General features: G+C 48.8%; 2 protein-coding genes across 3 annotated transcripts in view; one reads left to right on the top strand and one right to left on the bottom strand.

The window, feature by feature from the left end:
* Window positions 1–17,778, top strand: part of FAT2 (FAT atypical cadherin 2) — an 84,332-nt gene extending 66,554 nt beyond the window's left edge. The window contains exons 19-24 of the mRNA XM_058720699.1: window positions 1,096–1,906; window positions 6,057–6,202; window positions 10,171–10,612; window positions 12,502–12,655; window positions 14,308–14,765; window positions 15,862–17,778. Coding sequence (XP_058576682.1) covers window positions 1,096–1,906; window positions 6,057–6,202; window positions 10,171–10,612; window positions 12,502–12,655; window positions 14,308–14,765; window positions 15,862–16,394 — 2,544 coding nt within the window. The 3' untranslated portion in view covers window positions 16,395–17,778. The remainder of the gene's footprint in view (window positions 1–1,095; window positions 1,907–6,056; window positions 6,203–10,170; window positions 10,613–12,501; window positions 12,656–14,307; window positions 14,766–15,861) is intronic.
* SLC36A1 (solute carrier family 36 member 1) overlaps window positions 1–25,608 on the bottom strand; it is a 177,611-nt gene that overhangs the window by 84,016 nt on the left and 67,987 nt on the right. The window contains exon 11 of one of the 2 annotated variants that reach the window (XM_058720719.1): window positions 6,846–6,865. The exons of the other annotated variant lie outside the window; for it this stretch is intronic. Coding sequence (XP_058576702.1) covers window positions 6,861–6,865 — 5 coding nt within the window. The 3' untranslated portion in view covers window positions 6,846–6,860. Of the gene's footprint in view, window positions 1–6,845; window positions 6,866–25,608 lie in introns of those variants that run through there. 2 annotated transcript variants of the gene reach the window in all.

The raw sequence follows: 25,608 nt of genomic DNA, 5'->3' as shown, positions 1-25,608 counted from the left end.
GCCTTGTTAAAACCTTCGTGGCTTTTCATGACTCTGACATAAAACCTGACCTTGTGCTCCTCAGCCCGTAAGTGACCGGGCGGCCTCCCTAGAGCCCTCCTCTGCCCTCAGCCCTGCCCACTCGCTCCAGCAGCCGGGGCCCCTTTCTGCTTGGTCGAGCTCATCACGCTCTTTACCCCGAGGGCTTGACGCTTGCTGTTCCCTGTGTCACCTGCTCTTCTCACCTCTCCTCACCCCTCAGGACTCAGCTCCTCAGAGATGCCTCCCCTCCCACCTGACCTTCACTCTTCACATCTCTTTCAGTCTTCACATCTCTGCCCCATGCTCTGGTGATTTCCTTCACGGTACTTCCTCCAAGTCTGACATTCCCTTGTGTATTTAGTGATGTATCTATTGTCTCTGGCCCGGGGAAAGGACTCAGCGAGTATCTGTTAGCTGAGGGACAAAGGCCCACTCCAACCCCAATCACATAGTAAAGGGGTGTCCAAGGAGAACCTCCTTAGGCTGACAGGGACCACGAAGGATGCACATAGGAATCACGAAGAGACATGTGATGCGTCGCTTAAGGAAGGAGACAGGGGGCATCTGGGTGGCTCAGTCAGTTGAGCATCCGACTTTGACTCAGGTCATGATCTCGCGGTTCATGAGTTCGAGCCCCGCATTGGGCTCTGTGCTGACAGCTCGGAGCCTGGAGCCTGCTTCAGATTCTGTCTCCCTCTTCCTCTGCCCTTCCCTGCTGGTGCTCTGTCTCTCAATAATAAATAAACGTTAAAAAATTTAAAAAAAGGAAGGAGACAGAACGAGGGACGTTGGAGAGGAAGGAGGCTTGCGTTCGAGTGGCCAGAGAGACTTAGGAAGAGGCTCGGAGAGATGTCACATGAGGAAAGGGAGCTCAGATTTACCATGTGGTAGGGGATGGAACTCCCTCCACAAAACCTCCGGTGCGTTTGGAGTCCTTGTTTTCTTTTTCACCTCTGACAGCGCGTTGAGCCTGCCCCCTGAGCGGAGAGACCAGGCTGCCCGAGGAGGCCCGGCCTGGTCTGGGCCACCGACAGCTGCAGCCCATGGTGACGGCAGTGCCCGTTCTGTCCACAGGTGTCAGACAGCGGCATCCCTCCCCTCTCGTCCTCGACGTCCGTCAGAGTCCACATCACGGAGCAGAGCCACTACCCACCCTCAGCCCTGCCACTGGAGATCTTCATCACCGTCGGGGAGGAGGAGTTCCAGGGGGGCATGGTGGGCAAAATCCATGCCACGGACCGAGACCCTCAGGACACGCTGACCTACAGCTTGGCAGGAGAGGAGACCCTGGGCAGGCACTTCTCGGTGGGCGCAACTGATGGCAAGATTATCGCCACCCAGGGCCTGTCTCGCGGCCGCTATGCTTTCAACGTCACCGTCGATGACGGGACCTTCGCCACCACTGCTGGGGTCCACGTCCACGTGTGGCACGTGGGGCGGGAGGCTCTGCAGCAGGCCCTGTGGATGGGCTTCCACCAGCTCACCCCAGAGGAGCTGGTAAGTGACCACTGGAGGAACCTGCAGAGGTTCCTCAGCAACAAACTGGACATCAGACGAGCTAACATCCACCTGGCCAGCCTTCAGCCTGCAGACACCACGGCTGGGGTGGACGTGCTCTTGGTCTTTGAGGGGCATTCTGGAACCTTCTACAAGCTCCAGGAGCTGGCATCCATCATCACTCGCTCGGCCGAGGAGATGGAGCAGTCGGTGGGAATTCAGATGAGGTCAGCCATGCCCGTGGTGCCCTGCCAGGGCCCGCGCTGCCAGGGTCAAAGGTGCCAAGAGACGGTGCACCTGGACCCCAGGGTGGGACCCACCTACAGCACAGCCAGGCTCAGCATCCTGACCCCGCGGCACCGCCTGGAGAGGAGCTGCTCTTGCAATGGTGAGTGACGGGCTTCTCCAAGACACCCAGCACTGCGGGGCTCAGCCAGACTAGCTCTGGGGGTGGAGATCCCAGGGAGGCCCCGGGGGGTAGTGAGAGGGGGGTTTCAACAGGGCTAAAGGCCACAGTCTACAGGCCACCGCGAGACAGGTGGCAGCCTCCCCAAATCTAGTCATGGAACAGCACCCCATTCCCGGCCACTTTTTGGAGTTTTGAAAATAACAGTCAGGAATCAAGAGGCAAGTAAGTAGCAGGATGGCTAAGAGCAGACTCTGACATCAGACTGCCTGGGTTTGAATCCCAGCTCTGCCCCTTGCTCGCCAACTAACCTTAGGAAAATGATCTAGCCTCTCCGTGCCTTTGGGAGGTTAGAGGAATTAAATGAGTGTTAAATGTCAAGGGCTTGCTAAAAAAAAAAAAAAAAAAAAAAAAAGAACCAAATAGAAATGAAAAAATAAAATAAAATAAAATAAAAATAACAAATAAGTATCAAGGGCTTGCTTAGAAAAGTGCCTGATAGGGGCGCCTGGGTGGCTCAGTTGGTTAAGCCTCCGACTTTGGCTCAGGTCGTGACCTCACGGTTTGTGGGTTTGAGCCCCACGTCGGGCTCTGTGCTAACAGCTCAGAGCCTGGAGCCTGTTTCAGATTCTGTGTCTCCCTCTCTCTCTGCCCCTCCCCTGCTCGTGCTCTGTCTCTCTCTCTCTCTCTCTCTCTCTCTCAAAAATAAACATTAAAAAAAAAAGTGCCTGACATACAGACAGTGGTCAGTAAACATGAGTTACTGCTACTTCTACTGTTATTCCTGCTGCAGCGTGCTGCTTATAATCTCAAGATTTAGACTAGACAGCTCAGGTTCAAACCCCAGCTCCACCTCTTGCTAGCTGTGTGACCTTAGGTGGGTTGCCAAATCCTCTGAACTGTAGTTTCTCAACTATAAGGTAATGAAAATATTAGCATCTGCCTTCTGGAGTAGGTTTGGGGAGTAAATTATTTAATGGATATAAAAGCACTTAACCTTGGCTGGGCCCATCACAAGCACCCCGTCAGTGATGGTTGCCATTCACACGGTGGCGGTGGTTGCTAGAAGGACTCTGCTGTGCGCCAGGCACTGTGTCTACGTTACCTGAACTGACTGTCACCAACACCCTGAGAAGCAGGGTCACCAGATCCAACTACAGTGGAAACTGAGGGATGGGCATTGTGTTGGTTTGCTCGACGCTGTACAGCCTCCAACGAAGGGCTGGTTAATTAAATAGCCATGTGTCCTACTCTAAAGCTTGAGCTCTTTACCGCAACCCACAGGAAGTTAGTTTTCTGATTAGACTCAACTCCAGCACCCCTGCCGTCAAGAATCAGTGCTCTGGACCAGCTTGGGGATGTTGGCAAAGGGAAAACGGCATCGCCTCCCCTTCACCATCGCCCCCTGCCTGGCCTGGCCTACCTTTATGGGTCTCCCCAGTTTGCATTAGGGAAATTCTTTCTCCAAAGATTTGTGGGCTTTTTCTAGGTCCCACTGTATTCAGGTGGGTGAGCTACTCTGGGTGGGTGTGGGAGGGAAGGGTTTCCCTTCTGTGTCTCTTGCCCCAGGGTTGCCTGCAGGGAACGCTGTGCTGGCCCAAGGTTCTCTTGCCGTCACCTGGCACCAGACAGCGGAGGTTCTAAAATTCATGCTTATTCAGAATCATCTGGGGAGTGTGTTTTTAAAGAGAACGGCTCCTGCGTATCACCTCCAGAGTCTGTTATTCAGAAAGTCTTGGGTGAGGCCTAGAATTGGCATTTTTTAAATAAAGTTTTTAGGGGCGCCTGGGTGGCTCAGTCGGTTGAGCGGCCGACTTCGGCTCAGGTCACGATCTCGCAGTCCGTGGGTTTGAGCCCTGCGTTGGGCTCTGTGTTGACAGCTCAGAGCCTGGAGCCTGTTTCAGATTCTGTGTCTCCCTCTTTCTCTGACCCTCCCCCGTTCATGCTCTGTCTCTCTCTGTCTCAAAAATAAATAAATGTTAAGCTGAGGGTTGATGGGGGGTGGGAGGGAGGGGAGGGTGGGTGATGGGTATTGAGGAGGGCACCTTTTGGGATGAGCACTGGGTGTTGTATGGAAACCAATTGGACAATACATTTCATATATTGAAAAAATAAATAAATAAATAAATAAATACATAAATGTTAAAAATAAATAAATAAATAAATAAATAAATAAATAAATAAATAAAGTTTTAATTTTAATTCCGGTACAGTTGACATACTGTATGTGTTATATTAGTTTCGGGTGTACAATAGAGTGATTCAATAATTCTATACATTACTCAGTGCTCATCATGATAAATGTATTCTTAATGCCATCCCCCTATTTCTCCCATCCCTCCCCCCACCTCCCCCCTGGTAAATTTCAGTTTGTTCTCTACAGTTTAAAGTCTGTTTCTTGGTTTGTCTGTTGGTCTCTCTCATCCTCTCTCTCTCTTTTTCCTTGGAATTGGCATTTTTAAACAGCATCTCAGGTAGTTCTGAAGCAGGTGGTCCAAGGTCTACGCTTGGAGAATTATTAGAGAGGCTGGCTCACCAATCAACAGAATCAATTAGGGTTGTGTTGTTACTTCTTAAAACATTTTGGTGAAACGTGGCATACAGAAAGATCCATGGACCCCTGTGTACAGCCCAACCAGTTTTCACAAACCAAACACACCCGTGTAACTAGCACCTGTATCAAGGATCACTTCTCGGGAACCTCCCTTGTCTCCCTTCCAGTCGCTACACCCATCGTGGGGAGATTTTTTTAAATGCAGACTCTCGGGGCGCCTGGGTGGCCCAGTCCGTTAAACGTCCAACTGTTGGTTTCGGCTCAGGTCATGATCTTGCAGTTTTGTGAGATCGAGCCCTGCTTCGGGCTCTGTGCTGACAGCGCGGAGCCTGCTTGGAATTCTCTCTTTCCCTCTCTTTCTGCCCCTCTCCCCCCTCACTCTGCCTCTGTCTCAATCAAAATAAAAAAAATAAACTTTATAAATAAATAAACAAAATGCAGATTCTCTTGTTCCTCCAGAACTACTGAGTCATACTCTCTGAGGGTAGAGAGTGGCATTCTGTATTTTAAAACTCTCTCCAGCTGGTCCTGATATTCAGCCAGGTCTGAGAATTCCTGATCTCCATCATCTTCAATATCCCATCGAGTAATGACCTACTACAACGGAATTGCCAGCATCAGAGAGTCTTAGACTCAGAGTACAACAGACTCTTAGGATCTTGAAATGCCATGTGCCTCGGGCTTTCTGGTTCTTCCTTCTCCTCTTGGCTTTTATTCTCTCTCTTCAACAATCTGGGAGATCTGGGGCCTATACAGCTGCTCCCCTTGCTGGACAACGGATAAGCTTATCCACACTGAGGTTTTAGGGATTCAACAACTGAACTCACTTCTGGGGAAGGTAGTAATCTGTATAATGTAGCATTTCCCAAGGCAGGCCCACACAACGCTATTTCCAAGGGCTTTGAATAGGTGGTCCACATAAGAGGGTCCCCTGGTCAAACAAGCAGGAGAAACTCAAGTTTAAGTGAAGACTCCTTACTCTGCAACTGTGTGTTACCAATTGCTACAGGGCGATGTGCGTGCAGGACTTTACAGAAGTTTGGGCCCCTTCCTTTATCAAAGGGTCCTCTCCACCTCTCACAGTGCTTCATACGGTTAAGAGCTTACTCAAATGGTTACCTTCCTAATGGTGAAGGAGAGATCCTGAGGCAAATGACCTTTGTGGTATTCCTGAAATCACATATATATGCAGAATCCTCTCCAATTCTACCTCCTTCTTCCCCCAGTGATGTCAAAAATAACACAGAAACTACGTAGGGTAGAAATTTTCATGTCCACACATTTCATTGGTTACATTTCCAGCTTGATTCTTGCTTTCTTACTGGTTTGGGCTCACAGTTCCTCCCTCAAGCTGGGACCCAAGGCAAGAGTTTCTGGGGCCAAAAGAAAGCGTGCAAGGTGATGGCCCGTGTCTAGCTGCATGGCCCTGGACAAGTAACACCCCACCCCCAAGAAGCCTCATTCTTTCATCTATAAAATGTGAGCAATGTCACCCAAGGGTTGAATGAGACAGAGTCAGCTCGGGGACTCCAAGGGGACCTCTTCATAAGGAGTTGACATCTCCGGTTGCTTCTCCAGGTACCGCCACAAGGTTCAGCGGTCAAAGCTTTGGACGGTACCGTCTTCCAGAGGCTCAGAACTGGCACATCCGGTTCCGTCTGAAAACACTCCAATCACAGGCTGTTCTCCTGTTCAGCAATGAGACAGTGTGTATCTCCCTGAAGGTAAGGCACTACAGCCTGAGGGATTTCACGTGGGTGTGCCAGGCTGTTGGGGGGCAGCAGGGGGAAGAGCCAAGAAGCCCAATTTCTGGCAAAGAAAATCCTGCATGGTTTTCAGGGATGATAGTGTGACTACTGAGTTAAGATGCAAGGCCTTCCACTTGTGAAGGCCAAAGCCCCCAACCTGGAGATCTACATCCAAGGACAACCAGAGGTCAGACTGCTCTGTGGGAGGAGAGAGAGCCTCTGAAGATAGAGGGAGAAATGGATGAGGCCACCTGGCCAGGGTGGTTTTTTGTTTGTTTGTTTGTTTGTTTGTTTTTGTCACTTTTGCTGAGTAACAGACAAGTCTTTCCCAAGATGGGTGGGAGGCTGGCTACACCAAGGTGCTCAAGGCTACAAACCCAGCATTAAGTTACATGGACTCACATGGAAGAAAAGTGAATTTTTTCAGTCCCTCTGATTACATCTCATAGGACGTCTCAGTTTGCCTGCCTCCAACACTCAAGCCAATCTCCCAGGTTGACAAAGAAAAAGACTTTGGCAGCTAGTTAGAAATTATTATGCCATAAATATTTAGTGACCATCTACCTAGTGACAGGCACTGTTCTAGATGCTTGGGTCTCATTGGTGAATAAGACAAAAATCTCTCTCAGAGTTTTCACCCTACAGGGGGAAGACGGACAATAAATATAAATATAATGGCTCAGAAAAGTATAGTTTGTCCAAATGTGATAAGTGCATTGACTTAAAAAAAAAGGATAAGGGGGATCAGGAGGGTGGGGGGGGGGGTTGCAGTTTTAAGTAAGGTGATCAGGGAAGGCTTCACTGAGTTGATAAGTGAACCATAATGTGAAGGGGGTGAGGGTAGACATCTGGAGGAACAGCGTTCTAGGGAGAGGGAATAGCAATGCAAAAACCTTTTGGTAGGAGAATGCTTAGCATGTTTAAGGAACAGCCCAGAGATTAGTAGTAGGAGTCGAAGTCAGATATATAATGGGATGAGGGAATACCTATAAAGTTCTCATAGGCCACTTAAGGGCTTCGGCTTTTATTCCAAGCAAAATGGAGGGCATAAGAAGGTTTGAGCAGAGAATTGACCTGATGTGACATATTCAAAAGGGTCGCCATGGCTCCGGTTGATAAGCAACTTTAGAGAAACAAGGATAAAAGCAGAGGGAACCAGCCAAGAGCCTATTGCAATAATTCAGGTGAGAGATGGTGGTGGTCTAGATCAGGGTAATGACAGTGCAATGGGAGGAAGCGTTCAGAATCGGGTAGGTTTTTGAAGGTAAAGCCAACGGGATTTCCTGACGAATTGAATGAGGGCTGGGAGAGAAAGCAAGGAGTAAGTTTCAGCCTGAGTAACTAGAAGGAATGGAGTGGCTGCCAACAGACCCTGGGAAGGCTATGGGTAGAACAGGTTTGGGGAAGATTGATAGCTCAGATTTGCAGCTGTAAGTCTGAGATGCCTATTGAACTTCCAAGTAGAGCTGGATAAACAAGTATAGTGTCTGTGAGAAAGGTCTGGGGTAGAGATGAAGATCTGGGAGCATTCGGCATATACTCAGTATCGAAAGCCATGAAACTGAGTGAGATCACCAAGGAGTGTAGATTGGAAAAAAGATTAGACCAAGGATTCATCCTTGCGACACTTCAACATTGAGAGGCCTGGGGGAAGAGGAGGATCCAACAAAGGAGACTGAAAAGGTGCAGCCAGTGATGTCGGGGGGAAACCAAGAGTATCGTATCCAGGAAGCTGAATGAAGAACACGTATCATGAAGGAAGGACGGACCAGCTGGTAATGTGCTGCTCTGAGAGGTTAAATGAGATGGGAAGTGATATTAATCATTGGATTTGACAACACAGAGGTCACTGAATACCCTGAAACCAGTGGTTTCTGTATCATGGTGGATGGTGGGTGGAATTTTGCTACAAAGAGGGAGCAAAGAAAGTGATATCTGATGGGAGAAGTGGGTTCAAGACATTTTTTTTAAAGATTAGAGCAATAACAGCATTTTTGTGATGACTGGAATGGTACAGTAGAGAATGAACAATTTGTGATGTAGAAAAAAAGAAAGAGTTGATGGAAACTCATCCTTGAGGAGGTAAGGGGGTTGTGATCTAGTGCATGAATGGAGAGACTGGCCTCCACCAAGGTGGGGAGATGTGATGGTAAGAGTGCCGATAAGTCCCGACCTGGTTGCTAAGAGCAAGGATGGGGAGGGGAGAATCAGGAGTCTCAGGAGGGAGAAGTTGTGAGAATAGTCATCTGGGAGAGCAAACCGACTATGGAAGATAGCACCATAATTAGGCACCATGAAGGGCTCATTTGAGACTCACGGTCATGAAATTAAAGAGAGGTCAATAAGCAAGCCTGAATGTTTTTCTCCAGCCATGTTTACCTCCATGATGCTCACATACAGTTGGGGGACGGTTGGACTTGACCAGATTTGTGGGTTTGCCAAGTGACTTCTACCAAGAAAGAGAGGACAGGAATTTGGCTATGGAATTTAAACTGGATAAGGAGACAAGTGAGGCCCTTACAGAGGTTGAGAGACAATGGAAAGATGATGGGACCAGTAGATTTGTGGTCCTAACCAAGTGAAAGGAGTGATTTAAGGACAATGTTTTGAGTCTACATTCTGTAGTAATAGTAAGTTTCCTTTTTAAGTATATAACGGTACAGGTAGTATTCAAGCAGGGCAAAAATTGGGAAAGTGGTGTACAAACAAGCAGCTGCTTTCTATAAAACACTGGATTGGATTTTCAAATTTCACCCAGAAAAAGCTCTACACAGCCGAGTAAGCAGAAGTTCTATCTCTTGGCCACAGTAGTCCTATTTCTTGGGCTGAGGTAAACTAAAATGATTTAACCTAGTGTTTTCTCAGATTTCTAGATTTCAGGACTTTTCACACTCTTAAACATAATTGAAGATCCTAGGGAAGTTCTGTTTATGTGGGTTATAGCTATCACTATTTTCAGTATTAGAAATTAAAACTGAGAAATGTTAAAATCTTTATTTATTAATTCATTTAAAAAGAGGGGCGCCTGGGTGGCTTAGTCAGTTAAGCGTCTGACTCTCAGTTTCAGCTCAGGTCATGATCTCACTGTTCATGAGTTCAAGCCTCACATCAGGCTCTGTGCTAACACTGTGGAGCCTGCTTGGGATTCTCTGTCTCCCTCTCTCTCTGCCCCTCCCCTGCCCTCTCTCTGAAAAATAAACAAACTTAAAAAAAATAAAAATAACAAGAAACATATTACATGTTAACACAAATACCATATTTTTGTGAATAATAATTACATTTCCAGAATTAAGAAAAAAGAAGAGAGTGGCATTGTTTTACATTTTTGCATATCTCTCTTACACATGTATGGCTCAACAGTAGGCAGCTGGATTTTTAGATGTACCTCTGTGTTCATCAGTTGTGGTAGCACATGTCTGGAAGTATATTCGTGAGAGAATGAGAGGAGAAAAGGCAAATAATGTCTTAGGATTATTATAAAAATGGTCTCCCTCTGTGGATCCTCTTGAAAGGTCTTAGAGACCTACTTTGATTACAGCGGAACTGTTGAAGAAGAGAGGGGGGGTGAGGGAGGTTTTTGGTGTCCCTGAAGGCCAATGTTGAGGAATGTACTACAAAGGCCTGCAAAGAAGAATCCAAAAGACACGGTCTCAGTCAGCAAGGTATCTCTGGGCCTCAGTTTCCTCATCTGTGAAAGGAGATGCTATCCCTACCCAGATCATCCATGGAGTGTGGTAAGGGCCAAATGAGACCATAGACAGAAAAGTACTTTGAGGGCTTTTATACTCCACAAAGACAATGTCTAAAACAGCCTTAAAAGTCGCCAAACGCTACCTCCCTGACCCATGAAGACACAACCGACATTCTTTGCCCGGGCAGCTTGTTAGCAGTGCTCTTCCAAGGACTTCTTGGCTTTGCTGATGGCATCTGGGCTTTCTTTGCAGCTGGTCAATGGAGAGCTCCAGCTGGAATACCGTTGCCCAGGTGGTTTCTATGGAAATCTTTCCTCCTGGCTCCATGTGAATGACCAAGAGTGGCACTCCGTTGTGGTGGAGGAGACAGACACTTCCCTTCGCCTCTTGGTTGACAGATCCAGCGACACCTCCCTCATGCTCCCAAAGAACTGCCGGGGTCTCAGGCCTGAAGGGGACCTCTTTCTGGGTGGCCTTGTTCTCTTGCGTTCTTCCCCAAATGTGTCCCAGGGCTTCGAAGGCTGCCTGGATGCAGTTGTGGTCAACGGAGAGGCACTGGAGCTGCTGGTCCATGGCAAGAAGGCATCAGGCTTGCTGGAAAGGCAGGCCCTCACCCAGTGCTGCGTGCACAGTGATGACTGCAGCCAAAACCCATGTCTCAATGGTGGAAGGTGCTCACAGACCCGTGGGGCAGGTAAGGGCTGGAAATGACTCCAAGGCTTATCCCAGGAGGCTCTTCAGAAGACCCTAGCCTGTTGAACTAGCAATCATATATCACTGAAGAGTTTACAAAGTATGTCCCTTCAGCACAGCGCCATGAGGGAGAGAGGGCGTTGGAACAAAGTCACCAATGGCTCCACTTTACAGCACAGGAAACTGCTGGGTTGTGTAAGGGATACCCAGATTGGTGAAAGGCACATGGCTGTCAGGTGAGAGAGGCATGTTTGGGGTGTAGATCCCAGTGGAGCACTCCTGCCCTCTGATTCCAAACGTCTCTCTCCTCCCCTTACTATCTCTTGAGTAACGGGTTGGGATCTGCTAGGTTTACACCATGGGGAGCTAGGAGTCTTTGTTCTTCCTCAACAAGGACTGACTTGTTTGGATGAGACAGGCACGAACAGGGACCTCTGGTGCCACAGGTTGAGTTCATCATACACCGTAGGGTTAACATTGGTCGGTGCCAAGTTTCTCTTTTTTATTGCCTTTTAGTCTATACTCAGCTGCCTTTCCCCTTCCCCAAGCCCATAGGCAAGGATTTAAAGTTTTTAAATGAGTTCTTGCAAACTGTACATTATTGGTTTTGCACATGCTTGAATTTCTGATTATGTAAGTGATATGTAACCTTTTACACCAGTCCATCCACGCTGCCACAGTTCGTATCCATTGCCACAGTACCCCAGTGTGCCCACGCGCCCTCATTCTCTCCCTCTCCACTCAGCTAGCGGCAAGCACCCTGGTGGCTTCAACATCCCATCTCCATCAACAATGCTGCATGAATATCCTCACACGTATCTTCTTGGGAACCTGCAGGAGAACTTCCTCCAACACGCGCGCACACACACCACGCCCAGGGATGGGATTCGCATGCCCAGAGAATGCAGATCATCATTTTGACTCAATAGGGCCAAATCGCTCTTCAGCGTGGCCACACAGCCCACACTTCCGCCAGCAGGGCATGAGGCTCCTATATCTCTGTCAACACTTGGCATCCTCCCATTTTCTCATGTTTGCCCGGGTGATAGGACTGTCGTTTCCATCTGCGAAATATCGAAGGAGGCCAGCCCTCCTCTCTGGCCGCACTACCAGGCAGCCATTATCTTTCACCCTTGTGCCAGCTGCCTCCCTGCTCTCTCATTTCTCTGCCCCCACCTGCGTTTTCCAGCAGGGCTCCAGAGGGATCTTTATACAAAGCAGGTCTGAGTGCATCCGTTTCCTGCTTGGAACCTTGCAGTGGCTTCCCCTTGCTGTTAAGATGGAGTCCTAACTCCTAATTCCTGCATCAGGCTCTTGGCGGTGCTCTGGCCCCTCCCACCTCCCTGGCCCTGCAGCTCCCACTGTCCCTTGGCTCCCTAAGCTCTGTTGTTCAATGGTGATGACTAATATACCGATATTCTACACAACTGGTTCAATAGGTCGGAGTCCCAAATTTGCCATTTACCTCCTGTGTGAGCGTGAACAAGCGTCGTATGTTCTCTGTGCCTCATTTCCTCACCCGCCATCAACCTGTACCCGTTGAGGATGACATAACCAGCTTCAGAGTCGTTATGAGGCTCAAATGGGCTAACACTTGAAGATTCTTAGAACGGTGACCAGCACTGAATAAGCGTTGTCTGGGACGATGAGAAGGATATCCACCACTATTCTTCAGATGCTGGTCCTCCGGAGACTATAAGTTGTGTGAGGGCAGGGAATCACGTCTTCTTGCCCAGCAGGGCAGCACGTGGTGCTCGTCACAGAAGGAGGCATTCAATAACTAAACGTGAACACGTGGGTCTGCAAACATGCCGAGGCCTCCCCTCTGTCCCGGAGGGCCTCTCAGCCTGCAGCTGCCTGACTGTCCCCCCTCTCCTCCCTCCCTCCCAGGGTATGTCTGCAGGTGTCCCCCACAGTTCTCTGGGAGGCACTGTGAACAAAGAAGGGAAAACTGCACCGTGACACCGTGCCTGGAAGGTGGCACTTGCATTCCCTCCCCTGAAGGAGCCTCCTGTAACTGCCCTCACCCTTACATGGGAGACAGGTAAGCACAGGGGAGGCCACCTGCCATTGGCTCCTCACCCTGGGTTTGGCCCCATGAGGGAATGAATGACGTCTGCACTCTGACCTCCGGAGAAGCCAATGGGAGACCAGGAGTGGAGTGCTCCAGCGACCTGGCTTCTTGGTCTTTTCCATGGGTGAGGCTTCTCCCTCCAACCACCTGCATCGGAGCACTCAGAGGAGAGTTCTTATTAAGATTTCTCAAGCCTTATTCTGAACCAACTGCATCAGACTCACTAGGTGGGGGTTCACGAATCTGCACTTCTAATCAGCTCCTCAGGCTTTTCTAATCTTTGCCAAAGTCTGAACATGGCTAAAGTTCTTACTCTCTTGCTCTGGACCACGACTTCTCAGAAAGTGGCCCGGGGACAATGACTCCTCTAGACAAATGACTCCACATTGTCCACTAGGACAATGACGCACTGTTGTGGGTCTCGAACCCCACTGTAAGCTACCTGTGCCTTGTATTATGTTGGCCTGGGGGAGTCCAAGAATCCTCAAATCCCTAGAATCCTAGAGGTAAAGAGGCCTGGCAATTATCTAGGTTTATGGCTCCCCAGCTTGGGAGCCTTTAAAAAATCATCAGGGATACTTGTGGAAAATACAGATTTCTGGACCTACTATATCAGAATATCCAAGGAGTGAGGCCTGGGATTCTAATTAGAACAAGCTTCCAAGGGATCGCCTTGCCGTCAGTGTGTGCCTAAGATAGCCACTGATGTAGTTCACCCACTCACTTTACAGATGCGAAACTGAGGCCCAGAGAAGGAAAGGGCCGGTCCAAATCCCTCCACGTGTTTATGGCCCAAGTCCTTTCTCTCAGCACCTGGCATTTCTGGCCTCACAGCACACCTCTCTGCAGTACATGTGCCACAGGGTACTTCCTGCCTGAAAGTGGGGTTCGCATTTTACAAGAGGAACTGGGGAGGACAATGTCTAACCCCAAAGGACAAACTGTTGGTGGTGAAGTTTTAGACACTGGGACTCAAGCAGGATGGAGGAAGCCTTTCCCAATATCCCTCAAAAGTGGACAAAACTGGCCACAGAAGCCTCCCTCCTATGAGCCTTGCTCCATGAAAGGCCAAGCTGACGGTGATCAGAGACGTCATACAATTCCAAGTACTCTCTCTGAACAAGTTGTCCAATGTAAGGTCTGTGCAGGGTCACGTTGGGTTTCTGTGACCTCCTGAAGAACAGTGGGTAACACTGGCACCCTGTTGCCATGGCTGGGTGACTGCTGACTTGTAGCTGGGACTCTGACATTATTGCTGAGGATAGCTGGGTATGTTGGTTGCCTCGACCACAGTATACGATTGGAAGTCTCACCTCAATGATGGAGAGTATATCCAAAACCTAGATCTCATGAGTGGGAAATAATGGATGGGCCTAGAGCCTAGATTCCAAATCTAGGTCATGAATGAACATGTAACGGACTCCCACACCCTGGTCAGTTACTGGTAGAGGGTGGAAAGTTCTAAACTTGATACGTGTGATCATTACCATCCCTTTTCTTTTTTTTGGTTGAAAATCGGAGAAGGTGGGCTTGAGTGTAGGAGTCCATAAATTTTTGTGAGAGGGGACACGGAAAGGGAAGTGTAGTGACTCAACCCCCCGACTACTTCTTTGTCTCTGCAGGTGTGAAATGGAAGCAAGAGGCTGCTCTGAAGGTCACTGCCTAGTCACCCCTGAGATCACAAGGGGGGACTGGGGACAGCAGGAGATTCTAATCATCATAGCGGCCCTACTGTTTATCGTTTTAAGCACAGTTGGGCTCCTCTTCTACTGCCGCCGTTGCAAGTCCCACAAGCCCGTGGCCATGGAGGACCCAGACCTCCTGGCCAGGAGTGTTGGTGTAGACACCCAAACTATGCCTGCCATTGAGCTCAATCCCCTGAGCGCCAGCTCCTGCAACAACCTGAACCAACTGGAGCCCAGCAAGAACTCAGGTCCAAATGAACTTGTCACTTTTGGACCCAGCTCTAAGCAACGGCCAGTGGTCTGCAGTGTGCCTCCCAGACTCCCACCAGCTGCAGTCCCTTCCCACTCTGACAATGAGTCCATCATAAAGAGGACATGGTCAGGCGAGGAGATGGGTCAGTATAGCCAGAGGCCCTTAGCCTCTGGCATTGATGGAATACGGTTGTAGACTTGAACACTCCATTACGTGAAGCCACCATCCAGTCTATCCCTTTGGGATGGGATATGAAGGGATGTGTTCAAGGTCACAGTGCACTAGTGGGCTGGACCAGATGTCAGGTTTCTGGCCTCAGACTCTGTGGCTCATTCCATTGCACCATGATCCCCTCATCCACATTTCAACTCATTCCAGAGGACTGATATCTATGGCAGAAGCCTGTAGACCCTGGATAGGGGTGAATGGGATCCCGGGGGTGAAGGGGGGGGTGGGGCTTCTGTACCTTTAGGCTTTTCTTGAAAAAGAAAAGAGCAGTAGTCCCAACTTCTGGCCATCCAGTCTGGAGGTACAGCAGCCTTGGGCCAGACCCAGCTGACTTACAGGAGGGACCTCTCACTTTTGGCTCACTAGGAGGTGAATTCGTAAAGTGCTGTATATTTTCTGGTTTATTCACCAATAGTTGAAACAGGTATTTTCATAAACTTTTTGCTGATAGGGTAATTTGGGGCTCATAAAAACACAGTAACTTGTTCTAACTCACCCAACTATTTAGTAGCAAGGACAGAGCAAGGACCAAGGATGCCTGGTCTCCAATCTTCCAAGCCATATCTTATTTAATCATGCTCTGTGATAGATGCCATCACACCCCCCAAACTGTGTGTCTGTTTCCTTCAGTCAAGGAGACGTAAGTTACCGGTAGGAGCTGGGATGGAGTCGCTGGCCCCAGCAGTGGGGGTGTGGGCTGTGTGGAGTCGTCCATATTCTTCCCTTATTCACTGACTCTTGGATTATCGGCACATATTTGCAAGAGGAGCTGGCTTTGGGTTAAACCTTTGGCCGTGAAGTTGGCCGTATTGAATTCTAGATATCAACCTAAGCTGCCAGAGACAACACGACGTAGGAAGCCACATTACCCGCCCCGCGCCCCCCCCCCCCCCCGCCCACTCTTTTGCCCATTTCTACCACATGCTGAATCATGTATAGTACCTATAAGGCCTGCAGAAACCTTTACCAGGGAAACTCAGAGCTCACCCTAACTTTCCATTTTCTTTCAGTGTGCCCAGCTGGAGCTACGGTCTGGCCCCCTACTTACTCCAGGAAGGAACGCTGGGAATACCCCCACTCTGAAGTGACCCCTGGCCCTCTGCCACCATCGCCTCACCGCCACCAGACCCCACCCGTGATGCCAGACCCCACTGGCCTCTATGGGGGCTTCCCCTTCCCACTGGAGCTGGAAAACAAGCGGGCACCTCTCCCACCCCGTTACAGCAACCAGAACCTGGAAGATCTGATGCCCCCACGGCCGCCCAGTCCCCGGGAACACCTGCTGGCCCCCTGTCTCAATGAGTACACGGCCATCAGCTACTACCACTCACAGTTCCGGCAGGGAGGGGGAGGGCCCTGCCTGGCAGAGGGGGGCTACAAAGGGGTAAGTATGCGCCTCAGCCGGGCTGGGCCCTCTTATGCCGACTGTGAGGTTGGGGGTGGGCACCCCACAGGGCGGGGCCAGCCCCAGGCTCCCCCCCACTATGAGGGCTCTGACATGGTGGAGAGTGATTATGGGAGCTGTGAGGAGGTCATGTTCTAGCTGTCCTCAGAGGGAGGCAGGTGGGAGGCCAAGGACTTGGCATCTTCCTTCCATCTTGTACGAGTGAGATGAGCGTGGCTGGAAAAGGGGAGGGAAGCCCCCAGTCCAGGCCGCCATGCCTTGAAACGTGCTCTCCCAGACCCCCAGCTAGCCCCTGAGGATGGAGGGAAGCTGAGGGAAGAGCTCCAGAAATGGCACCAGGGCCCCCCGCAGCAAGGGGCTGCACAGAGCAGTTGACCCTGGAGAACCGGACACACTGATTCCTGGGATGGACAAGAGGCAGTCTGTCTGGCTGCCACCTCTCAGTCCCCAGGGAGGCAGGGCCTGAACTACTGAGTCCACTCTGCCAGGGAGCACCCTTACACCTACTCACAGCCCCATTCTGCAGGCAGAGGCAGGTCCGCGCCTGACAGGCCACAGAGACGGGGCCCAGGGTCATCTGACCCTGGAGGGCCACAACGCGTCCTCTAGGGGCTGAGAGGTAAGCAGTACGCAAGCAGGGACCAAGCCGGCTGTGCACACTGCCTCATTCGTACATTACTCCAGCATCTGCTCCGTGTCGGGTACTGTGCTAGGCCTGGGGCACTATGTGAACAAGGGCGACAGGGTTCCCGAGGAGCGTCGCTTGGCTCAGTCTCCTGGGGTCCCACTCGAATCCAGATTCCAAGGAACTTGCTCTCCCTCTATCAAGTCCCATGACCTTCCTCCAGCCAGGGCCAGTCAGGATTCATGCAGCCCTGCGCCTTCTTTGTTAAGGAATTCAGACCTCATGGAACTCTGGGTTCTTCACCCCAAGTTTCTCAAGCACTTTGGGCCAAAGGCAAGAAGGACATAATTCTTCGTTTTTAAAATTCTTAGGCACTTTTCAACCTTGCTGTCTGGATGAGTTGCCAAAGGGATTTTCCTTCCCTAGACACAAGGAACTCGGAACTCCCACTCAGGGCATCAGGGCAGGGGGGAGGCACGGAGCCGGATGCTCTGCCTTTCCCTGCCTCTCCCTGCCAGCTCAGATGCCTGCCAATTGAAGTGTTACCTGCAGTGACTCAACCCTATGCATGGAGGGTCAGTGTGGGCACGTGTAGACTGTATGTAGCCAGGAGCGGCAGTGACCGGGGTGGCCGTGCCACTCTCTCCCCTGCCAATCCCTTTCTCCGGTCCACTGCCTTTTCATGCGTGTTGTTTCTGGAGACAAAAGTCAAAAGGAAGAGCAATAGAGACTCTCACCCACCGGGTTGCTGCTGATAGTGAGAGGGAACTGTGTGGGTAAGGGTGTATTTGCGTGACTGGTTCATAGCTGTGCGTGATGGTGTGTGTGATGGGATGACTGGTTTACATTGGTCATTTGTTGTTGTTTTTTTAACAATAAAGTATCTTTTTTACTGTTCTTTTTCTGTGTTATCCTGTTTGGGGCTGTGTCAAGGGAAGGGCCAAGGGTCTACGGGCCCTTCTGAGCTGAGGTTCATGGAATTTGGGGGCTAGGAGGGACCCCAGAGGTCATCAAGCACCGTGATTCCCAAACCTAGCGAAATGGCTAAAATGTAGATTTGTGAGCCCCCAACCCAGACAAACAAAATCAAAGCCTCTGGCGGCGGGGCCCTGAACACGGGAAAAACGCCTCCAATTCCAACACAACCGCCTGCAGTGAGGGAACAAGTCCGCCAGTCAGCAGGTCGGGGAAAGGCCCAGGACAAGACTGGAGGGCTGCTGACCCCAGCCAACACTCTCTGCACCTCACAGCACTGGTCGGCGAGAGGGGACTTTCTAGCACAGGCCTGGGGGAGCCAGCCCTCCCGGTGCCCAGAGCCAGTCTATGGCTGGGCTGCTTCTCCACGGCTCGCCCCGAGGCCCAGCTGGTCCCGGGCTACTGTGGTCCACGTAGGCCCTGCAGTGACACTGAGACTGGAAAGCCCAGTCCCTGCCGCTGCGGTCGCAGTGGGGTGGGCAGAGAAGACACATCGTGGGAGGCACCACCGCACATTGTGGCTCTGAGGCCAGCTAGGCTGGGCTCCAAACCCCTCTGCCACAGAGCAACGTGGCCTCGGGCAGGTATGAATTGGCGTTCCAATTTTTAGAAGCATAAACAATAAATGGTAACCTATGCTAGGAAGTAATACTAGATAGTATATAGATGGGATTAATTTATCAGAGCTGTGCAGGAAATCACAAACAGGCTAGTCTGGTGTTGCCCAGACTTCTGTTGTTTTGCTGACCACTTTTATGATTTTTGCCCTAATAGAATACCACCTGTGCCATTGTTTACTTAATTTTCTTTCAGTGCGTTCTGATTTGAAAAAAACATTTGTATTCACCCCAAGATGATATATGCATAAAGGATTTGAAAGTCGGTATTTGTTTTCTAGAACACACGAAAACACATATTCAGATTTTTTAAATGACTGTCCAGGGTCCACTTTGGGAAGCGCGGATCCACTGTATCTTCATTCCTGATGTGCCTCATCCCCAGGCCCACAGAGGAGAAGGGTTTGTCTGAGGTCCCGCAGGTAGAACTTCACAGGCGTGAGGCCCACAGTCAAGTCTGCACCCAGCCTGGGAATCTCCCTTCAACACAACTTGCTCTCCCCCTGGATGGGGGAGCCTCTCTCCAGACAGTCCCGTTTTCCAGAACAGGTCCCCTCTTTCCCAGTCTTCCTGAGCCTGCACCTTCATGTACCAACCAGCAGAGGGCTCTCTGAGATCAAGATCAGCCTACTGAGCTGTGGAAGACCCGAAGGTTTTTAGGGCAATTCTCCCATCTCAAGTCACTGGGGCTCTGGTTCCAACCATCCAAGTCTTACACTGCACAACAGTGGCAGAGAAAGGCAGACAGGCAGGTTTCCTGACTACCAGGCTGGGCGTTTTTACAGTTCACCATAATCATCTTCATTCCCACCTCTTACTGGCACTTGCTATAGGACAGGTGCTGTGAAAGCACTTGGCATATCTTGTCCCATTGAGTCCTCACAAAAACCTCATGAGGTAAGTACTGTCACCTCCAGTCACAGACGGAGGAACGGAGACACACATAAGTGGCTTGTAACTTACATTAGTGACTTAAAGTAAGGTCACCCAGTTCACAAGTGACAGGGCCGGGATTCAATATGGGGCTGCCTGACTCCTGATCTTGGCTTTACATTTGGGTTCATGAAACAAACTGCATGGGGACATCAGGGGATTGAGGGACAGCAGCAAGGAGGACTGAGAGGCTTCAGTCTAATGAGTTCAAGGCCTAGAGAGTCACATTATTCTAAGTGCCATTGCACTTAGAATAGGCGAGTGTCCAGATCCTAGGAGGTGGGGTCTGCTCAACCCTGGGGTTCAACCCCAAGCCACTCCTGTGATCCTGCGTCCAGTTCTGAGGCCAGATCTTAAGAGTGCCACAGCAACCTTGAGTGGGGGCTAGAGGGCAGCCAGGAGGGGTGGCAGTGAGGACTCACAGTCATGTCAACGGTAGAAGGGCAGCTGGAATTCACCAGACAACAGCAAAGGAGTTGTGAGCCTGCTCATTCAGAGGGCCGTGATAGGAGTCCGGGCTTGCACAACTGTACCATCACATGGGGTTGATGAAGGCCAATGTATCTTCCAGAAATCGGAGCACTGCCTGGGGTGGGGGGGGGGGCAGGGACACATGACATCCTGTGGGGAGGACTTATCTGGGGTGGAAGAAGGGTAGAGCCAAAGGCCTTGGGAGGAAAACCATTCTCATTTGGAAGGACGATTACAGATATTTGAAAAGATAGAAGGGGGAGAAAACAGGATATAAAGGTTTGAGATACGGAGTGCTTTGCCCAAGGCCCACGGCTAGTTCAGTGTGGAACATCAGGCCCATCTTCCTGGTACCCCATGGTGAAGTGGTGAATGCCGGCCTGTGGGGGCACCTGGCCCCAAGTGCTGGACAGCCACCCACGCTGCAGTGTCTAAGGACTGACTTTCAAAGACCTCAGGCAGCCTCTGCCAGCTCTGTCTTGAGGAGAGGCGCCAGAGGTCTCACTGAGTAAAAAGCAGGGACTTTCTCAAGGACCCAGCTGGGAAAAGACAGACATTTAGAATTTTCTCAAGATTCCTCAACAAATCTCCAGGGTCGGACCAAGGAAAGTGCTTGCTTAGATTGATGCAAAACTAAAAGTAAATATAGTGACATCAGCTCTTTGGAGGCCAGGCAGTATTCCCTACTCAAGGAAACCACACAAACCAATTAGTCACCAGCTAATTCCAGATACATAATTAGCCCTGCACAGACAAGCACGGGGAGATCTAGCCTGATCTGATCCTTGCTCAGGCAGCTCATGATCTAGGGAGTTGCCAAGCAGTCACAACTGTCTGCTATAAGTGGACATGAAGCTACCCAGACAAGGGATGTTACTGCTCTGCTGAGGAGGGAACCATAAATTCTGACTGACGCGGCCAGGGAAACTTCTAAAGAGGAGCAGCCATCTGAACTGGGCCTTAAAATTGAGCTTCAGATTTGGCACAGAGAGAAGGGCCAGCCAGGCCTAGAGGTTTTAAGTATTTGGGCAATGGTGGGTAGTCCTGGTGGGATGAAGTCGGAATGTGGGAGACTAGGGCCTGGAAACGTCCTGTGTCCGCTGAGGGGTGTTGAGAGACAGAGTGAGTGGCAGGGAAGATCTCACGGGAAGTATAAGGTTTGGAGCCACACAGACCCGGCTCCACAACTTAGAAAGTGTGATCTTGGTTAAGTCGTTTAACCTCTCATGCCTCAGTCTGAAAAATGGGGACATTACCAGCACCTCCCTTCACTGGATGGGAGTACTAGAAGTGATAATAATGATGCTTAGCGTAGTTAGCATAGTAAAGGTTCAAAAGACGTTAGCTATTTTATCACTAATATTAAAAAGTCAGATCTTTTCGTAGTATCCAATAACCACACACTTACCTTTGTTCCATGGCCAGATTAAAAAAAAAAAAATCCATTCCCCCAGCTAGGGGTAAGACGGGCTAAATGTATTAAGGTAGTAGTTCTCAATAGGAGAGGGGGATGATTTGAACCCCCCAGTCCCCACGCCTGCCCCCGCCCCCCAAGAGTACCTCTGGCAATGTCCGGAGACACTTTGGATCACCACAACTGGCATTTAGTGGCTAGAGACCAGGGATATTGCTCAACATCCTATAATGAACAGGACGTTCTCCACAACAAAGAATTATTCACCACCAAACATACATAATACCGAAGTTGAGAAACTGTCCTAAGGAAACATATGCGGGCTTTATGTAGCATTACGGCAGCTGGAAACCTGGCCTGAGACACAAAAAAAAAACAAAAACAAAAAAACAAAACCTCTCATGCCAAGAACAGCAGTTATGGCAAAATGGTTTTGTTCATTTACAAAAAGGCACTATTCTGGAGTCTACATTTGTCAGACTAAATATCAGGGTGAGTCCAAAATAACAGATAATCTGACAATATCTAGAAAGAATGATATACCATGACTAAGTAGGATTTACTCTAGGTAACCAAGGCTGGTTCAATATTGAAAAATCAATAAATTTGGGGCGCCTGGGTGGCTCAGTGGGTTAAGCGGCCGACTTCAGCTCAGGTCATGATCTCGCAGTCCGTGGGTTCGAGCCCCGCATCAGGCTCTGTGCTGACAGCTCAGAGCCTGGAGCCTGTTTCAGATTCTGTGTCTCCCTCTCTCTGACCCTCCCCCGTTCATGCTCTGTCTCTCTCTGTCTCAAAAATAAACGTTAAAAAAAAAAATCAGTAAGTTTTATCCACCATATCAATAGGTGAGAAAAGAAAAATTGTAAGATCATATCAAGTGATGCAGAAAAAAATTAACAAAATTCACCCATTCATGATTTTTAAAAATATATATATCTCAGTACAGAAACAGAGGAGAACTTCTATAAATATCTGAAAGTTTAAATCATACTTCACAGTGAAAGACTGAATGAATGTTCTCTCTGTACAGAGACAAGCCTAGAATGTTTACTCTCACCACTCTTTTCTTTTAACATAGTACAAGAAGTTCTAGCCATTGCAGTAATAAGGGGGAAAAAAGTACACAGAACAAGAAAAAAGGAAATACACCTATCTCTACATGCAAAGAGCCTGACTGTCTACACAGAAAATCCCAAGAAATCTAGACAAAAACTCAAAGAACTATTAAGTGAGTCAAGACAGGTCGTAGGACACAAAATTAACAAATATCAGTTGCATTTCTATAGAGTACCCATGAACACATGGAAATTGAAATTAAAAACATATTACCATTTCCATTGCTCCAAGAAAATTAAATACTTAGGTGTATGTCTAACAAAACATTTATAAGATCTGATGAATGGTTAAAACAAAAAATAATGATAACATCAAATGCTGACAAGGATGCAGAGAAAGTGGGACACTCACACATGGCTGATAGAAATGTAAAATGGTACAGCCACTCTGGAAAGTGGTTTGGAAGTTCCTTTTAAAACTAAAAATGGGCTTACATACAACTCAGCAATTGTACTCTTGGATTTCTATCCCATGGAAATGAAAACTTGTTTTCATGCAGAAACGTGTACATGAATGAATATTCACAGCAGCATTATCTGTAATAGCCAGACCTGGAAACAATGCAGATTTCCTTCCCTGGGTGAGTGGTTGAACAAAGTGTGGTACGTCCGTACCATGGAGTACAACGTAGCAATAAAAAAAGGCAAACTATTAAAATAGGTAACAACTTGAATGATCGTCAAAGAAATTTTACTGAGCGAAAGAAGCCAGTCTCAGAAGGGTGCATACTGTGTAATTCAATTTATGTAACATTTGTGAAATCACATAGTGACAGAGATGAAGAACAGATTAGCAGTTGCCCAGGGTGAGGGATGTGGGGGAGCGCAGGAGGCGAGTGTGGGTACATAGGGGCAGTGTGTTGGAGTCTTGTCATAATGGCATAGCCAAGAATCTTCCAACCCCCCCCTACCCCCACACACACACACACAAATGAGTGTGTATGTGACTGGAGAAATCTGAACGAGCTGTATGTTTTGTGCCAATGTCAATTTCCTGGTTTTGATCATGTACTACAGCGATACAAGATGTCAACACTGGGGGAGACCGGAAGAAGGGATCCCCCTGCACTGGATCCCCCCCATACATTTCTTCGCACCCGTGAATCCATAGTTAATTCAAAACAAAAAAACTTTAAAATTTTTAAAAAGACTAAATCCTTAAATACGTCACTAAAGAAGACAGATCAATGGCAACTAAGCAAGGAAAAGTGCAGGACGTCACTAGTCACGAGGCAAAGGCATACCAAAACCACAAAGAGGGTCTACTACATCCCCATTAAGATGGCCAAAATTTAAAAGACCACAATATGAAGTGTTGGATCAACTGGAGCTTTTATAAATTGTTGGGAGGAATCCAAAATAGCAGAGTCACTCTGGAAAAACGATTTTCCAATTTCTTATACAGTTAATGTACACTTACCATCCAAACCCACAATTCCACTCCTAGGCATTTACCCAAGAGAAATGAAAACATGTATCTACACAAAGGTTTGCACACGAATATTTGTAGCAGCTTTATTCAGCTTTATTCGTAATGGCCCAAAACTGGAAGCAACCCAAACATCCGACAATTGGCAATAAACAAATTATGGTTCGTCCATACAATGAAATATTATTCAGCAATAAAGAGAAACAAACTACTGATACATGGAATGATGTAGATGAATATAGAAAGCATTTTGCTAAGTGAAGGAAGCCAGACATAAAGGACTACATACTTAATGGTTCCCTTTAGACATTCTAGAAAAGGCGAAACTAGAGACCGAGAAGGTCAGTTGTTGCCAAGGAGTTCAGTGGCATGGGGATGGGACTGACTGCAAGGGAACTTCTCAGGGTAAAGCAAACATTCCACATCTTGACTGAAATGGTGGTCAAATGATGGCATGCATTTGTCAAAACTCATCAAACTGTACACTTAAGAAACAGGTGGATTTTATTACATGTAGACTATACTCCAATTTTTCCCCCCAAAATGGGGGGAGACCAATGACCAAGGGTCTAGTAAAGTGCACCAGTTAAAGATAGTTTCCTGCGTATGTCTGCAACAGGCAGAGTCTGAGGAAGCAAGCCTACTTAGCCAAGAGTCCCAAGTTTAGGGTCCAAATTCAGTCCACTGTCACTCAATTTATGCCTCTAGCAGTACAGTGGGCTTCCCTCGAGGGTCCTTGTTATCTGGAAGGAGGGATTACAACCATTAAGTGTGAACGTGAGCAGGACCAAAAATGTGAAGAGGTGGAAAACCTAAAAAGCTCTCCACAACGTGAGCAAGACAGGACTAAAGAACGGATGCAAACCCACAAAACAACTAAAACTGCTTCTGAGTCTTGCTTTGCTTCCATTCGACTGGTATTTCAGAAAATGCTTCATAAACTTCCATGCCAGGCAGTTTAGAACATTCTCTCTAACTCTCGCCATAATCCCTAAAGGTGGGCCTCCCTCCTCAGGCTGTAACAAAGAGGGGGAGGTAGCCAGTGCCTTGGGGAAGCGCTTGGGCTCTGGAATCTCCGTGCTTGCGTATGTGTCCTAATTCTGCCACTGGCTGATGGCTTGGAACAGTCACTGAATCCCTTTGACCCCCCAGTTCCAGAAATAATATTGATAACGGAAAGTAGCAGAATCCATTCCCTGCCTTCCTCTGTCTATAAGTGCTATATACTTCAATACTGTGCCTCGGGGGCTCTGTTTTTGAATGAGTCTAATTCAGTAGCTGCCCAAGATTGGCTTTCTGATCCCCTAAAGAGGCAGCTCAGACGGTCTTGTCTGTCCTCCTACTGTCACAAAAGGGGAAAGGAAGTCCTCTCTTCCACTGTCCTGAAATCTGTCTCCCTGCATTAAACATATACACCTACATGGAGGGGGTGGGATCTCAAGGAATTGGTTTATGTGACTGTGAGGGCTGGCAAGTCCAAAATTCACAGGGCAAGCTGGCAGGCTGGCCGTCCTGACAGGAGCTGACGCTGCAGTCTTGCAGCAGAACTTCTTCCTCACTGAAACCTCGACTTTCCTCTTAAGGCCCTTCAACTGATTGGAGGAGGCCCACCCACACTTTAAGGATAAACTTGTATTCAAAGGCAACTGATTATCAACATCAACCACGTCTACGAAATAGCTTCAAAGCAACAGTGAGGTTAGTGTTTGATTGAATAACTGGGTTACTCAACGTCATAGCCCAGCCACGTTAACACGTGAAACTACCCATCAT

The sequence above is a fragment of the Neofelis nebulosa genome, chromosome 1, assembly GCF_028018385.1.
Source record: "Neofelis nebulosa isolate mNeoNeb1 chromosome 1, mNeoNeb1.pri, whole genome shotgun sequence".
Taxonomy (NCBI): domain Eukaryota; kingdom Metazoa; phylum Chordata; class Mammalia; order Carnivora; family Felidae; genus Neofelis; species Neofelis nebulosa.
This window is presented reverse-complemented; position numbering and strand designations above follow the sequence as displayed.